Source organism: Camellia sinensis, chromosome 6, assembly GCF_055761805.1.
Source record: "Camellia sinensis isolate YWXY chromosome 6, ASM5576180v1, whole genome shotgun sequence".
NCBI classification, from domain to species: Eukaryota; Viridiplantae; Streptophyta; class Magnoliopsida; order Ericales; family Theaceae; genus Camellia; species Camellia sinensis.
The window spans coordinates 91,165,553-91,183,395 of record NC_138966.1 but is presented as its reverse complement, the minus strand read 5'-3'; the positions used below and the strand labels follow the sequence as shown (position 1 = coordinate 91,183,395).

At 34.4% G+C, this 17,843-nt stretch overlaps 1 protein-coding gene across 2 annotated transcripts; it reads left to right on the top strand.

Moving 5' to 3' along the window:
* Nucleotides 1-2,248: 2,248 nt before the first annotated feature.
* LOC114276895 (uncharacterized) lies at nucleotides 2,249-17,794 on the top strand. Of its 2 annotated transcripts, none has more exons than XM_082874194.1 (22): nucleotides 2,249-2,831; nucleotides 3,311-3,940; nucleotides 5,794-6,050; nucleotides 6,369-6,440; nucleotides 6,556-6,690; nucleotides 7,401-7,519; nucleotides 7,603-7,905; nucleotides 8,713-8,800; nucleotides 8,874-8,979; nucleotides 9,074-9,187; nucleotides 9,710-9,873; nucleotides 9,987-10,107; nucleotides 11,349-11,573; nucleotides 11,972-12,162; nucleotides 12,482-12,649; nucleotides 12,746-12,851; nucleotides 13,792-13,929; nucleotides 15,141-15,302; nucleotides 15,390-15,590; nucleotides 16,213-16,407; nucleotides 16,494-16,565; nucleotides 17,397-17,794. In XM_082874194.1, the coding sequence occupies exons 1-22, from the start codon at nucleotides 2,781-2,783 to the stop codon at nucleotides 17,547-17,549; spliced, it is 3,771 nt and encodes a 1,256-aa protein (XP_082730320.1). In that variant the 5' UTR covers nucleotides 2,249-2,780; the 3' UTR covers nucleotides 17,550-17,794. The 2 variants fall into 2 exon arrangements, with proteins under 2 accessions (XP_082730320.1, XP_082730321.1); XM_082874195.1 differs by having other exon boundaries at nucleotides 2,578-2,831; nucleotides 3,326-3,940.
* The last annotated feature ends 49 nt before the right edge of the window (nucleotides 17,795-17,843 follow it).

Genomic DNA, 17,843 nt, shown 5'->3' with positions numbered 1-17,843 from the left:
ATTTTGTTACTAGTCTCCAAACAAGAACACCTTATGTTTGACATCAAGAAATCGAACATAGGACTTAGTTTAACTCCAGTTGGCTAGATCTAAACTAGCCATTCATTGGGCAACTTGAAGACGATTGGTTTGACTTTGGTAATCTAACTTCTTCTTTTACTTTGTTGACGTAAGGAAGGTTGCATGGTGGTGGTCACTAGGGTAGGAATGATTGTGAGGTGGTAGTTACTAGGTTTAGGAAGGGTTGTAGGGTTATAGGGTTGTGAGGTTGGATTTGGGAAATGTTGTCGGGGGAGGAGTGGAGAGGATTGTGAGGGCTAGTTGTGTGGTTGGTATAAAAGGGTTGAAATGGTGGTGGTTAGAAGTGGAGCTGGCGGTCAGAGATGGTGATTAAATGAGTGCAATGGTTAGGGCTTGAAATGTTTGTATATGTAATATGAAGATAGTAAGTTAGGGATGAAGATTGTTTTAGAATTATGTAAGATGCAATGAGATAAAATGGAAAATTTGAATTTTGAAAAAGGTGTACATAGAAAATGGGTGTAAGGGGATAGATATGTTGTGTAAATAGATCCTTTCACTTGTAGAGTTTTTTGAATAAATTATTCATACAAATTAATAATCACATGATTGAATTATATTTAATTTTAAAAAATAGGTAATAAATTTATTTTTAAAACAAATATAACTCAATCATTTAGTTGTTGACTTTGTATTATCTCTAGTTAGACATTCAATTGAAGAGATCATGTTGTGCTTCTATGGATTCACCTAAGTAAAAATTTAATACAATGGTAATGCAATGTTATCAGGAATACATGATATCATCAATCAATAATAAACCTATATGAGAGGGATGAATCCTACTAACCATCTTGCCATATATACATAGAGAAAAAAATAACTAATAGATAGTGATACCTTATCATTCATATCACTGTTATATTGAGCTTTTTTTATTTAAGATATGTATTTTTTGTTACCTATTTTAGAGTCAATATAATAAAATATATATATAGTAATAAGGTATAATTTCTTAAATTAGAAAAATGCAATTGAGTTTAAATCAAACATTTTATGAATAATTTCATTTAGTATGAATAAATTTTATAAAATGTGACTTATGGAAAAAAAAATAATATCGCCATACACTAGCTAAGTCTTTTTTAACTAAAAGTAAATTTTCATATTACATATCAATCAGACACGAATCAAAATAATATCCTATGACATAAAAATAAATGAATTGAGCTAGTATTAAAATAGTTATGAAATAATACGACATGATATACATCACTGGTTAAGACTAAAGGATTCTTTGGGATATTCTAAATGATGTAGTAGAAAGGTGATTTAATTTAAATAAGATAATGTGACTTAAATAGAATAGTGATTTTTTGATTTTTTAATTTTTTTAAGAGATGACAAACAAGGCCTAAGGCGACCAACGCCTTAATCGCTTCCCTCAGGATTGGTTATGGTGAGTGAGAGTCAATTTAAAGAAAATTAATTTATAAATAAAATATTTTGTTTAATACAAACAGGACTTGAAAACAGAAAACGTTATAAATCATCCAAAAAAAAAAAAAAAAAAAAAGGTTCCGGGCCTAACAATTCGTCTCCCACTTTTTGAATGGAACTTTTAGCCGGGAGAGAGAAATGGTTTGGGCCAGCCATCAAGTGACTGCGTGTTCCCACTACAACGTTCGGCTAACGCCACGTCGGCCTCAACTTTTCCGTGCTCTATTATTTTGGGATTTCAAAAAAGCCCCCTACCCCACATTAGATTTTAGCGACCCCTTTTCTTTTCTTTTATTTTTATTTTTATTTTTTTATTTTTTTTATAAGTGTTCGAGAAGTTATTATTTTAATAAGTTATTTTAATTTTTGACTATTTTAATAGATTAAAATTTTTATATTTAAAAAAATATTTTGATTTTTTTATAATTAGATGTGATATTTATAAAAGAAAAAATAAAATTATTATGAATTTGATGTGACATTTTATTTGATCGATTATTTTAACATATTTTTTTAGAATTTTAGCCTAAATTTTTTTTAAAAAAAGCCATTACTAAACATCCCTTTATGAATTAATGTTTATACAAAAATGATTGAGACATCTAATTTGGAAATTTTTATAATTCTTAAAATAATTTAGATCATTTATGTATTTTTTTTTTTCCTTAACTCTCTCACGTGAGCAATTCAAATCATTTTAAGAGTTATAAAAATTAAAGTCTCAATCATGATTGGCATCTATATTCTTGGCACTTTTTACTACCTTCAAGAAAAACACACCAACACGACATCGTTTTGTACCAAAAAAATCCCACCAACAGACGTTACGCCAAAAAAAAAAAACGCTCATCAATTGTTAAATTTGAAAAACGAATCTCTCAAAAAAAAAAACTGTAGAGAGAGAGAGAGAGAGGCACCCAAATTTGCAGCAGAACCTTTTGGGTTGGTTCTTCTTGGCAGTTCTCTCACAGAGCTGAATCAAAAAGGGGGTGGTTTTCTGGGGACTCACGACCCTTTTTTTTTTCCTTCTTAAAATCTTCCCTTCTACTCACTCACTAGTCATTACTCTCTCTCTCTCTCTCTCTCTCTCTCTCTGTGAAACGTCACATTGTTCTTCTTTCATTTTGGCTACATGACTCTGCTTCAGCTTCTATACTTGGATTTGTGTAGAAAACTGACCTTTACTTGAATATCTGAAGTGGGTTTAGCATGCTAGTTTAGTGCTGCTTTATAGATAGATAGAATTAACCCCAAGCAAAATGTTCACTGATGGACTTGACAACAACAATGCTCTTCGATGGGTCAGAAAGGTTACCTTCTTTCACATAATTGTTTGCTCTCATTTTCTTTCACTTCTTATATATACTGTGTGTGTGTGTGTGTGTGTGTGTGTGTGTGTGTTTTTGAATTTGTGATATGGGTATTGGTTGATTTGCCTTCTTTCTTGAGGGTTTAATTAAATTCTGTCAATTCTACGAAAGTTTGATTGTTCATTTTGTAATGTAGAATGAGTTTTTTGTTGATTAATAGCATAAAATTCGGGGTTCTGTTAATCAGAAGAAGGAAGGAAGTTCCTTACTAAGTTTCAAATTTCAAATTCTTCTTTCACTTCATATACATTATATGCCCACACAAACACACACATATTTATAGTTTGTGAATCTGTGATGTGGGTATTGGTTGATTTGTTGCATTCTTGAGGGTTTAAATTGTGGCAATTCTACAAATCTTTTAATGTTCATTTTGTACTGTAGAATGGGTTTTTGTTGATTTATAGAATAAAATTCAGGGTTCTGTTAATCAGAAGGAGGAAGTTCCTTACTCAGTTTCGAATCTACGACGACGAATTGATCCTCTTTCTAACGCCCAAAGTGGCGGCGATCGAGGTTTTGGGTTACCTTCACCGTCAAAATTCCGAAGTGGGCATTTATCTGGTGTAATTCCAGTTTCAAGAGCTTTACCCACTGATGTTGATGATATTGGGTCTGCTTCTGACAATGATCTAACCACTGATTCAGAGCAGACCTACGGTGGAAGATACTCGCTTGATTCTTCGTCACCACAAGATGACGGAGATCATACTAATGCTGCTTCAAAAAGATACTATAATTCTGCGCAGAGGCAAACCCGGTATGCCAGTGATTCTGTGTACTCAGGAGATGTTAGTTCGTCGAGGGAAACAATTGGGCGAGGGAATGGAAATGTGGCAGAGAGATTGATGAGGGGAGCTAATAGATACCCGGTTGGAAGGAATGGTTATAGTGAGGATGATATCTCTGATTCTGCTGCAAGTTCTGAATTTTCAAGCACACAAGTGGGTGGCGACACTGTGGGAGGGACTCGTGCGACAGAGTATGTTTCAGAGGGGTATGCATCGAATGTTCCTTCTCGGACGAATGTGGAAAGTGCTGCAGAAAAGGTATGTTCTGCTTTAAATCCAGTTTGTTTGTTTGTTTGTTTTTTTTTGAAGTTGTTATGTAACTCCTAAATTTTATACGCATACAACATCTAGACGATCACTAATTAATCTTGGGTTGGACTTTAAGTTGTGATGTATTTCTTAAATTCCACACATGCACGCACGAGCACACACGACATCTTGACAATGACTGATTAATCAGCACTTATTTTTAATTAGAAACTCTTGTGATTGAAATGTTAATGTAAATTGTTCTTTTACACCTCTTCAGGCTTTTGGTATTGGTGTAAATGTGGTTTGGAAATCTGACTAGGGTGCTTTTGGTATTGGCATAAATGCGTTTTTGGAAATCTGAGAGTGCATGGTACATTTTAGGCTTCCACTCCAATGACTATGTGTTGAGCAATGTTGTTCAATTTTATGGAAGACACTAACTGATAAAATGAAAACATTAGTACATATAAATCATTGGTAGATTTTTCCCTTTTCTGTAACTGTATATGTGTAATTTGGTAGATAATGTAACTGTAATCTAGCCTATTTAGTTGAACTTTGCAAAATTAGCAATAATTTTACATCTTGAGGATAATAAATGTCCCAGGAGTTTGTAAGGGGAGTGTGGTGGCGTGATATGATAGAGAACTTTTAAGAGTTTATTGTGTGATAGTTCCTTCTCACGGCCCAAGAATTGAAGCTTCTGAAAATTTCAGATTCATCTGTTAAGTGTAGTTCTTCTATTCATGCATTCTTGAAATCCAAATGTGAAATCTCCAAAGAATTAGTAGTGGTGGCACTATTACCTGTTCTTTGAGTTCCCTCGACTGTTGAAACTGAGATGAACTGAGTCTAATGGTTAATTATGGCGTTCTGATTTGATTGCATACCAGTCATGTCTTTCATAACTTGTCTTTTCTAGATTGCCTGTCTTTTTGGAAGTAATGGGTTTATAGGTTAGAACTATCCTTCCTGACTAGAATATCATTTTTCCTCCTAATGCAGCTGAATTCTCACTCATAGGTTAGAACTATTCTTCCGAATTTTCATTTTTCTTTTAGGTTAGAACTATCCTTCCGGACTAGCATGAATTCTTGCTTAGACAGTCATTGAATTTATCACAATGACCTAGTCAGGGGCTCACCTGTTGGATATGCTCAATCTATTAATGCTTTGATTTGATCCCTAAAATAAATTGCCCTAATCGTTTAGAATCGAAAAGAAAGCATCTGTATGGATATTATTTACTAATTGAAGAAAAGAGGTATGAGTTCAATAGATATCTATGTATGTCTTTTCAAGATGACTAAATTGGGGGGGGGGGGGGGGTGTTGGGGGCAAGGAAAAAAGAGAGAGAAGCCCTGTCTGAGTGTGTTGGTCTTGGGTGTGCACACATGGGCTGTGAAATGGAAAACCTCTAAATTTATCTACATTACAGGTGACACCATCCCTCTCTCCCTTTGGTCAACACATGATAACATCTCCAGTGAAAGGATTTTATGTGTTTTGATGAAAAAATTGTGCAAGAGGAACAAGTTCTGCCATCAATTATACACATTCTGCAAACTAATCCTCAGCAAGCAGCATACATGATACACATGTTGTGTCCTATAAGTTGGTTCACTCATTTTGAAGTATTCATGTGAAGCATAAATTTGATTTCAGGGTCTTGTTTCTACTACCAAGGTTTCAATGATTATGTCATATATTTGTCCATGATATTGGAACTCTTTCTTCTATCATAAAATTATGATTTTTGTGAATCATTTTTTTTGCTACTCATTTTCTGCAGCCTCTGTATTAGCATGGTTCACTTCAAATGTAAATAACTTTTTGTTAAGACAACCATTATTTTGCAGGATTCTCGTGTCAGAAATTTGCCAAATGAAAAGTTTTCTGACGATGATATTCCCAGTGCACCTCTATTTTGTGGTTCTTCCAGGGAAATCAAGGAAGATGCTGAACAACTTCCAACTTCTAGAGCACAATACAAACCTTATGTACCATATTCACATGATTTTTCGGCTAAAAATGGCCCAGATGCTTCTGATAGCGTTTCTCCTCGGGTTGAACCAGAGGATAATACTGAAAAAAAGATTCCTGACCAGCATGTGAGGTTTGTAAAATGTTTTACTGTACTTTTGCAGAAACCTTGTGTAATAATTTTTGTGAGATATGCCATGTTTGTATGCTTTCACTACCACATCTATTTATCTTCTATTTATATATATATATGGTATCATATAAAGCACACAACTCACTTGGTGTGATTTCAAAATTTAATTTAATTTTTTTATATTTTTATTCTCCATCTACATTCGAATTTCCTTTTCCATTTGACGGTTACAATTGTCTTATATTTCTACACACACATTGCATGTGCTCAACTACTAGTTGCTGTAATTTGGATGAAGATGTTATGTTTGTTTCACAGGAGTGCTTCTGGTATAGAAAGTAGTGCACCCTCAGGTTTAGTCCCTGCGCGCCTTCCAACTTTTCATGCCAGGTATTTCTTGCTGACTGTAGATGGAGATAAGCTTAAATATGTTAGCCTTTTGCATATGCATTGTTTATTATTTTGATTTTCAGCTGTACTTATATGCTCTATTAATCAAATTCAGCACTCAAGGGCCGTGGCACGCTGTGATTGCGTATGATGCTTGTGTTCGGTTGTGCCTTCATGCTTGGGCGAAGCAATGCATGGAAGCTCCCATGTTTTTGGAAAATGAATGTGCTCTGTTGCGAGACACATTTAGGTGACTTTTTCTACTGTGCCATCATTTGTATTGGGCCTTCTGTTGCATTTTTCTACTGGAAATATACTTGTTAAAGCACTACATAAAAAAAAGAAGAAGAGAGCATTACAATGATGTTAATCTTAAGTTCTTACTTGAAGAGAACTGCTGTTTGAAGTAATTTGATGAACCTGTCAGAACCAAAAGCTAAATAATTATATTAAGCTACAAGAAGAAAGCAAAAATGGACAATATTTGTGGAATATATTTTGAAGTTACCAAGATTGCAACACTTATGGGGAAAAAATTGTGCTCAATGAGATCTGCTGGAGTATAAAACATTTTCTATTTGCCTTGCCTCAATTATATCCTAAATAGGGTATGTTTGCTTGTTAGCAAATGTTGTGTTATAGAAAATATTTTTTTTACTTTAAATCCAAAGGTGTAAATTCTTTGAACTAATGTTACGGACTAGTTAAATTCATCAAAACTTAACAGTGCTCATTAAAGTTCCAATTTCATGTGAACATGTTTCAGCAGTGTAGTACTAAAATATAATGTTTTCTTTGTTAGTGTATGTGCTTTTTGATCTTGAAAATAAATGAGTGTATGATTGCTATAGTGAGGGGGACAATCTCTGAAATTTTTAAAAATTGTATGATGAGGGGGATAACATCAATAAATTTAAAATTATTTCAACTCCAGTCCTTCAATGTCCTTTTGCACTTCAGTTTGCAGCAAGTGCTATTACAATCAGAGGAGGAATTATTGGTGAAGCGCTCGTCTGAGCATGCCAGTGAGGGAACTGCCCGAAAACCGAAGAAAATGGTTGGGAAGATGAAGGTTCAAGGTAGCTTTTCATTTCCAAACTTAGACGCTGACAATGGTTGAAAAGTGTAACGAACTGTTCTGAAGCTTTTGTCCATTGTGCAGTTCGTAGGGTGAAAATGGCTCTGGACCCACCCACAGGATGCAGTTTTTCTTCCATTCCAAGACCAAATATAAAAATGGAGTTCGTCCGAAATCGCTTTTACAGTCTACGGTCAACACTATCTTCTGGGTGGCAAGCACTTCAGAAAATTTGTTTTGTTCCTCGTGTGCCTCCAAATGGTTCTTTTTCACGCCAGAGCTTCGCTTATGTGCAGGCCAGTACTCATTATGTGAAACAGGTCTCCGGACTTTTGAAAATTGGTGTAACAACATTGCGCAGCAGTTCATCTTATGAAGCTGTGCAAGGTAGTGGACTCTTTGCTTTACTAGAAGTTTGAATACAAAGCTATTATTCATCTGATCTCTGTTTACAGACGGTTTGACATTTTGAGCGATCAGATACCATGAATTATAAATTTATGTATCCTGAACATTTTGTAGTTGTAGAGGCTTGAGTTTCTATAGTTTGGAAACCATTGGTGTCCATCTTGATAGGACATTGGTCACGTTGCTAGATAATGAATAGGCATGTGGTGTTGAAATCAGTGAATTTTTTTGCATAAGGTGGTCCATGTAGTTAACTGCTTATTGTTTGGAACGATGTTACATAGAAATCAGATTTTTCTGGTATGAGGAATGAGAATAGGAAAGTGGTACGCCACATGCTCTAAAATGTGGTACGATTGGGATAGACTTCTTACTTTGACATCCAATATATGATAGTGTATTTTTTTTTTTTTTTTTTTTTTTCAAACTAATTGTTTAATAACACAGTTCTATGAGCATTATGACCAATTATTTTACATTTTGTCAATCCAAAACACCACTCCATCTAGATTTTAGTTTATTGTATTAACTTTTTCCCGATTAAGGAGTACTTATAATGAAAAAATATATATATATATATAATTGATGGGATCGCTTTGGATTGTTAAATACGCCGTTTTAGAATGAAAGTATACCGCGTTTTGAAACATGCGTTCGAAAACGTAAATCACTAGGGTGTTAGTGCTTTTTGGTAACACTAGTTTCGAATCTTGGCATGTTGAGCCAATTGAATGGCTGATTGTGTATTGTTATGCCTCTCTAACCAGATGATTTTGTTGTCATCAGAAACATACTGTTGTTGTTTACGACTGAAAAGTTCAAGTGAAGAGGATGCTATTCGAATGCAACCTGGATCTGGTGAAACCCATGTATTGTACGTACTCTTGCTATTCTGCATCTTTTTTCGTCTATGGATTTGTTTGTGAAAGGTATTGACGACTTTACAGCTTTCCAGATAGCCTAGGAGATGACCTAATCATTGAAGTCATGGATTCTAAGGGAAAGCAATATGGTCGTGCCCTTGCTCAAGTGGCTACTATTGCTGAAGATCCAGTAAAGTCCTCCAAATTCTCACTTCAGCCTGGAATTAGCTGGTAAAGAAGATTATTTTGCTATGAATGAGGCTTATATTTTAATTTCACCGCAGGGTGACAAGCTACGATGGTGGTCTATTTATCATGAGCCAGAGCATGAGCTTGTTGGAAGACTACAACTCTATATAAATTACTCAACGAGTTTAGATGAAAATAACCATCTTAAGGTGCGCCACCGTACACACTATAGTATAGCGTCTGATCAAATCAAATTTTCAGTTTAAGAGACTTGAATGGAGAACTCAGCTCAACAACATTTAGATATATTAACAATAATGCAATGCTTTAAGTACTTGAATTTGAGTGGTGACTTTGATTTTCATGTGTTGAAGGCTGTTATTGGATCTTGAAATTGGGTAAGATTTGCAGAGGGAAAAGAAAAGTGTCGGGAAAGGTGAATGAAATAACGAGCTACCCTTTTATTTTCCCTCCACAAATCCCTGCCCAAATCCAAGATCCAAACACAGCCGAAAGAATCAAACGTATACCCTCTTGTTATTAGACACAACGTCTTATTAAAAGTCAGCTTAATATATATATACATACATTGTTTTGTTGCTGATCTGATTTTTATTAATATGCATCTTTCGTCTTTTTGAATGGAATAATTGTATTACCTTTGTTGTTCAAATTTGGCAAAGTTGTGTCTCCCTAAAAGATTATGATTTCGACTGTTCTCTGTTTGGCAGTGTGGCTCTGTTGCAGAAACCGTGGCATATGACCTGGTATTAGAAGTTGCAATGAAAGTTCAGCATTTTCAACAAAGAAATTTATTGTTGCATGGCCCATGGAAATGGTTACTAAATGAATTTGCATCCTATTATGGGGTTTCAGATGCATACACTAGGCTAAGGTATTCGCTCCTTTCTACCAAAAAAAGCTATGGAATACATCATCTTATAACTACTTCTTTGTTCCTCAATGAATTTCCTTCCGTGGTTATATCACTCTGATGCATGTTTGTAGATACCTTTCATATGTCATGGATGTGGCCACGCCCACTGCCGATTGTCTCACACTGGTATATGATCATTTATACCCTGTAGTTATGAAGGGCCACAATAAAATCATGTTAAGTCATCAAGAGGTACGGCTAAAATTTCAGTTTGAAATTATTATTTGTGTACTTAATATTACAACCTACTGCTGCTACTGCTAATACTGGTATTACTGTTACTGCTACTACAACTAATTATTGTTATTGTTACTAGTGTGCTAAGAAGCACAAACACTTCTATGAAGGAGGTGCCGTGTTGGACACGACACTCTATAGACACTCCTAAAAGTATGACCGACACTTTTTCAACGTATCTTAATTAAAATGTTAAAATATAAATTGGACACTCCAGCGAACTCTTTGAACATGATCTATGTGATGAATCTTTTCATTTCTATATGCTTGGTTACCATTTTTCAAAAACACTTTTAAGAAAATTCTACTTTTTTATTTTCCGTGTTTTTTGTTTTTACTGAATTTTTTTAATATTTTGAGCAATTTTTTTAATTTTTAGACATACCTAACATAAATATACCTAAAAAGTAAAAAAAATGAAAAAAATCTTTTAAAAATTACTAAATACCAAAAATACAAAAAAAAATACGAGAATTCAGTACATCTTTTGTATTTTTATGTATTTATTAATTTTTAAAAATATTTTTTCAATTTTTTTTTACTTTTTAGATACATCTAAGTAAGGTGCATCTAAAAACGTAAAAAAAATGTTTAAAATTTTAAAAACATTCACTAAAAACAAAAAAAAACACGAAAACCAAAAAACTCAGTTTTCAAAAAACTTAGTTTTCAAAAAACTTAATTCAAAAAACTCAAACCAAACACATTAATTGTTTTGCATTCTTCGGAATGCAACTTTTGTACTCTAAATATGTTTTAAAACATTTGTAAGATGAATACATCATGTGTATTTTAATGTTTTACAGTAGTTTTGCATTCTTTATAATGCAATTGTTTCATGAATGATACCTTGATGTTTAAATTATAAAATATATGATTTTTTATTTTTTTTTATTTTTAATTAGTATTATGTTGCTTTTTCATTACCTTCGAATAAAACTATAATTTTTTGTCCCAAGGCGTATTGTGTCATGCATTTTCTGAAAATCACTGTGCCGGCGTGTCCGTGTTGTGTCACATGGCCATGTCTTTGCTACTTAGTCAGTGTGTATATGGCACTTCTTCCTACTTGCTTTGGTTGTTATGAAAAAAAAAAAAAAAACTTTTAATTTCTGACTTGCTTTTTTTCTATTATTGAATTGTTCATGCTTCTAATATGTCTGCTGATGTTACACATTTTCATATCTGTTCACTAGAATCGAATGTTAGGAGAAATTGAGGATCAAATAAGCCAGATTCTTGCTCTGGTTTTTGAGAACTATAAATCTTTGGATGAGTCGGCACCATCAGGAATTATGGATGTTTTTAAGCCTGCAACTGGGCTTGCGGTGCCTGTATTGGAGCCTGCTGTGAAACTGTTTACGCTTCTGCATGATATATTGTCTCCTGAGGCACAGACTAAACTGTACAGCTATTTTCAGGTTTGTGAAACTAATGTATATAATAATGCTGGTTTAAAGCTGCATTCATTGTTTTAGTAAGTAGTTGTGTATATGGTTGTTAGAATCTTACGATTCACGATTCGATTCATATGATTTGATATGAATTTCAACCAAAATGATTCATTCATGTTGTTGAATCTTAAATTGAGTGAATCATTCGATTTAATTCCATCAATACGATTCATGCGATTCAGTTGTGTTTGCATAATGCATGAAACAGCTCCGTTTTCACAAAACTCATATATATATATATATATATACATGTGTAAAGTTATATATTATGCTAAATAAAGTGAATCTTACTATTCACGATTTGGTACAATTCTCAATTCACTATTCAATTTGCGATTTGACAACAATGGGTTGCGTTTTACCAGGCTGCTGCGAAAAAGAGATCGAGAAGGTACTTGACTGAGATGGATGAGTTTGTTTCCAGCAACAATGAAGGCATTTTGATGGATTCTGTTACCATTTCCACTGCTTATCAAAAGATGAAATCCCTTTGTTTGAATATCAGGAATGAAATTTTCACTGATATAGAGATCCACAATCAACATGTACTTCCAAGGTAAATTTTCTTCATATTCTCATCATGTGAACAATATTTGAAGCTTAAGCAAAATTCGTCAGCTATATACTAATAGTCATATATATATATATATATATTTTTGTGTTTATGTTTTTGAGTGGCATGTGATTTAGCTTATTTCATTGATGCAAGATGATTTATATATTTGAATTTTCCTAGTTATTTGTTTGAGTTGCATTTGGTTTGTGTCATAAATGCCCTGTTAAATCTCATTTTATGTTGATTGTAATATTACAATCACTGGGCTGGTTGTCTTATGTCTAATATTTGTCTAATTTTTCCCCCCCTCTCTCTTCAGTTTCATAGATCTTCCCAATCTTTCCTCAGCCATATACAGTGCAGAACTTTGCAGTAGATTGCGGGCATTCCTCATTGCATGCCCTCCAACAGGCCCTTCGCCTCCTGTAGCAGAACTTGTCATCGCAACTGCAGACTTTCAGAGGGATCTTGCCAGATGGAATATTAAGTAATAATTTTTTCATGATTTTACTCCTTGTCACGAATGCTATCACATTCCTTATGACTTTGCATGATTTAATTTCCACTTCGTGTTCTGTTTCAGACCTGTTAAAGGTGGAGTTGATGCAAAAGATTTGTTCCATTTGTATATTATGCTCTGGATTCAAGATAAGCGCCTTTCTTTGCTCGAGTCATGCAGATTAGATAAGGTGCAAATACTAAACATTGCAAATATTTATGTGGCTAACTTTCGAGCTTTCATTGTGTACCGTCAATTTCTCTCACATTCATATCTTTAAACATGAATGGAAAATGGTGCATGCTTGTATTGTGGATACCAAAATATATCAATTATGCCTTTTATCTCTAACTTTATAATTGGTTTCAACCTACTCCAAAAATTAAGTAAACAAGTATACCATGATGCAAACCATTATTTAAGTATGTTGTTCTCATACTCTAATTTTGGTTGTGGTAGAATAAGGAATATAAATCATGATATATCGTGCACGCACAAAAATTCATGAGAAAAAAAAACTTACGATATCAGTGTTCTAATATTTGTTTAGTTTTCAAAAATTTCAATGACTATCAGTTATATTTTCACCTTGAAAATAAAAACTAAGATGTCATAATTTGTTAAAATCATTTATTCAACCCTATTTCTCAAATGTGCTGTAAATTCTAGATGAAAATTGAGTAGTTTTAAATGATGAAAACTTGGAAATTGAAGTGTGAAAAGGGCAAAAGAAGAATGATAGAAAATATAGAACTTATGAAACTTAAAATAGGACTCTATTGTTTTAAAAAAATGTTGTACTAACAATGCAAAAGTAAGATTGATGGGTACTTTTTCCCTTCTTTTTTTATTTTTTATTTTTTAGATTGTACTATGTTATGGATAAAATTAAGGGAAGCTTTGGAATGTTCTACAACTTATAAAATGTTGCATATCCTGGTTTGTGGTTTTAGTGAAAAAAGATGAATTTATTTAATTTAACTGAGCTTATAGCTCTTGATAGAGCAGAATAGCAAAAAATGATTCATGTAGTTGACCCATACTTGATTTGGATACAAGGCTTAGTTTGGTTTGGTTTATCCTTGTTTGTGGTTTATTGCCCTGATGCTTGAAGGAATTTATACTTGCAGGTGAAATGGTCCGGAATCAGGACACAACACTCGACAACACCTTTTGTTGATGAGATGTATGAACGCCTCAAAGAAACATTGAACGATTATGAAGTCATCATCTGTCGCTGGCCAGAATACACTTTTGTTTTGGAGAATGTATGTTCATGCTGCCTTCTTCACCCCTCAACCTTATTTTCTTAGTTTTTTTCCTCTATGTTCTGTGGGTATTTGTCTATGAAGCATAAACATGGACACGGACATAGACACAAGACACGGTGATTTCAAAAAAATGGGGGCACGGACACGGCGGGGGACACGGCAAATTATTATTATTTTTATTATATATATTTGTTATGTAGATTAATATTATGTTATCAAACAATCAAAATTAATAAACACTAACGTTAATTCAATATATATAAAAAAATCACTACATTTAAATAAATTAATAAATCATCCATATTTGAACATGCGTGTCCTATGCAAAATAAATAAATAAATAAAAATAACGCTCAATTGGTGCATATTAATGTGTGTTTGAGAGGGGAAAGATTGGGTACACACTTAATCTTTGGTCCAAAAAAAAAAAAATAATAATAATTAAAGGGAGGGTGTCCTGCCATGTCCCCTTCAAAAAAATAAAAATAAAATTGTCCCATACGTGCCCCCCGGCATGTCCCTGTGTCTGACACCGCCACGACACCTATTTTGAAGTGTCCGTGCTTCATAGGTATTTGTAAACATATGCCAAGTACCGGCCATCCATTCTATTACAGTGATCAATCTTACCTGCTTTGTAATTACTGTCTAAACTAGAAGATCCTTGTTTAGTAGGAGTTGAGGTTGGGTTCCAAAATAGAGGTCGAATGATCAAGGAATGGAGCAAGGTGCTATCCTTGTTTCTAATGGGTGCAATTGAACTGCCCCAAAATACTATTGTGTCCTTTCATGATATATATTCATGATGACTGCAAAAAGAATAGGAAACGAAAAAGAAAGAGGATATATGATTTAATTTGTCATCGAGATGATGGGCTCTTGTATATATATACACACATATATATATATATATTGTGGGTTAATTTCACTTTACCACCTTCAACTATTGCTAAATATCATCTTAACCCCCCTCAACTTTAAAACTGCACATTTAGACCCCTCAACTATCAAAAACTGTACAAAGATGCTTCCAGAGGGGGTGAAAGTGAAGCAATTTTGATAGTTGAGAGGTCTAAATGTATGATTTTAAAGTTGAGGGCGTAATGTGTAATTAACCCTTCTTTCTTTTTTTCTTTTTTTATCCACGTATAATGTTACATGGATTATAACTTGAAATTTATGTTTTCGGACCTTGTTTCTACAAAAAGGCCATTGCTGACATAGAGAAGGCAGTTGTGGAGGCCCTGGACAAGCAGTATGCGGATGTCTTGTCGCCATTGAAGGAAAATTTGACACCCAAGAAATTTGGTCTCAAATATGTACAGAAGCTCACAAAACGATCTGTGTGCCCCTACGTGGTCCCGGATGAGGTGAGCTTTACTTGTCAAGTATTCATTTTTTGCCCTTTTAGTATTGGTATTCTTTTGGGTTTCGGCTGAATATGGTTTTGCATTCAGCTTGGAATTCTTTTGAATTCCATGAAGAGAATGCTTGACATATTGCGGCCCAAGATAGAACATCAGTTGAAGTCATGGGGTTCTTGCATCCCTGATAGGGGAAGCACAGCCCCTGGAGAGCGCCTCAGTGAAGTAACTGTGATGCTTAGAACAAAGTTCAGGAATTACCTGCAAGCAGTTGTGGAGAAGCTAGCAGAAAATGTGAGTATCATTCTCGAAATTAAATGCATATCCTTAAAGCTGTGGTTGGATCATGAATTTGGATAGGGATTTGGTAAGGAAATGTGGATTAAAAAAAAGTTAGATTTTTGTCATTTCCTTTCTCTTTCCAAATCCCTACCTAAATCCATAATCCAAACATAAATCCCTTCTAACTTTGACTTGTCCATTTGTAAGTTGTGATATCATAGAAGTTATTTTATTACCCGGTTTTCTGTCTTTTTTTATTTATTGAAAGAACCACACAACGATATTATTTTCTACGTACAAATTTATAGCCAGATGTAGATGTATTTCTAAAGAACCTGACTTGGTGGGGTTTGAATCCCCCTTGTAACTTGGGAAACCAAAGGGTGACCACTTGGGCTTGAGGCCTGCGTTCCCAAAAGTATTTTGAGAAAAAAAATGTTAGCTCCCCCCCCCCCCCCCCCCCCAGAAAATGCAATGAAGAAAGATCAATAGTTCTTGAAACAAAATTTGAGTGAATGATCTTTCAGAAATTGTATAGATGTTTCTAGTTTCGCAATCTGATATGGATTTGCAAAACAATAGTCAATAGGCTTTTTTTTGATATATGTTTTGTTGGTTGCCTTTTTTGTTGCAGTCAAGGTTACAGAATGCTACAAAGCTGAAGAAGATTCTACAAGATTCGAAAGAAACTGTGGTAGAATCGGATGTAAGAAGTCGAATGCAAACACTGAAGGACCAGCTGACAAGTACAATGAATCATCTCCATACTATCTTTGAGAGCCATGTTTTCATTTCGATATGTCGGGGCTATTGGGATCGGATGGGACAGGTTAGTAAATTCCTCTCTGTACATTATTGACTAATGCACTCCAGTTTAATAGTTTTTTGTCTTAAATTGTTCTTATGTTGTCACAGGATGTTCTGAGCTTCTTGGAGAACAGGAAAGAGAACAGGTCGTGGTACAAAGGTTCAAGAATTGCCATCTCTGTAAGTGCAGGAACTTGTGAAGCCCAAACTCTTTAGCTGATAGTAAAAAGACAAGAAGTAATTTCAGTCACAACATACAGAAGCAGCATACTTGGGTGATATTACCCACTTACTATTGCTTCAACAAATATATCGAGAGTGTGCATCGTTTAGGACTATCTGATTCATTATGTTATTGTGAAAATTGATCACTTGGATGGGGGTTGCTGTGCCCAATAGTGGGGGCCACCTCAAATTCATCTCAACGATCTGATCTGTGCATATTGTAAGGCTCATCCAAAATATTATTTATATAAAAAATTAGGTTGAACGGATATTAGTAGCCACATAATTGGATTATTTTTTGTTTTAAAAAATACGGACAATTGTTCTTAAAATCAAATTTGGTCCATATTTTTGAAGATAAATTTGATTTGATCATGTCATTATCGATATCCGATCAACTTATTTTTTACATGGATGATATTTTCAATGTACCGTACAATATGAACGTTTCAGATCGTTGAGGTGGATTCGAGGTAGACCCCACATCCCTAGGTGAATTCGAGGTGGAGCTCACTAAGGGGCACAGCTCCAAATCACTACACTAAGTAATGGATTGTAACCAAAACCAAACTCGGCATGTTGGTCGCTTATCAATGATGGCTGCTTTTCATTACCCATAAAACATGCGATAAGTTGAACGATTAGGCCATATTCATGACAATGCATTCTATTCCTTGTATTTTTGCCATTGTAGTAGGTAAAAATTGGTTTCTTCTTTTCCCTTCTGCTCTCAGTTTGCTCCAAATTTCCCGCCCTTTATGATGTGCGCCATTATGTAACTTGCAGATTCTGGATGACACTTTTGCATCACAGATGCAGCAGCTGCTGGGGAATGCCCTTCAAGAGAAGGACTTGGAGCCTCCAAAAACTATCATTGAAGTTCGGTCAATGCTTTGCAGAGATGCTCCGAGTCACAAGAGCAACACATACTTCTATTAAACTTAATTTTGTATATAGACAAGAGTGAGAAGAAGCCATAGGTACATAAGAGAGAGAGAGAGAGAACGAGAGATAAGAGAGCTTGTTGGCAAAGCTGAAAAAGCATAGGTTATGCCAATTTTATATAGCAGGGAAGCGTCTTGGCTTTTCTAGGTTGCCTATCCACCCTCCTCGGATGGTTTTAATTATGTGTTCTTTTAAAAAATATAGAATAGTTATAATTTCATCTTTATATTTCCTATAAAGATGAAATTAGCAGCTTTGCCTTCTCTGTGTTGTTTGATCATTCCTGTA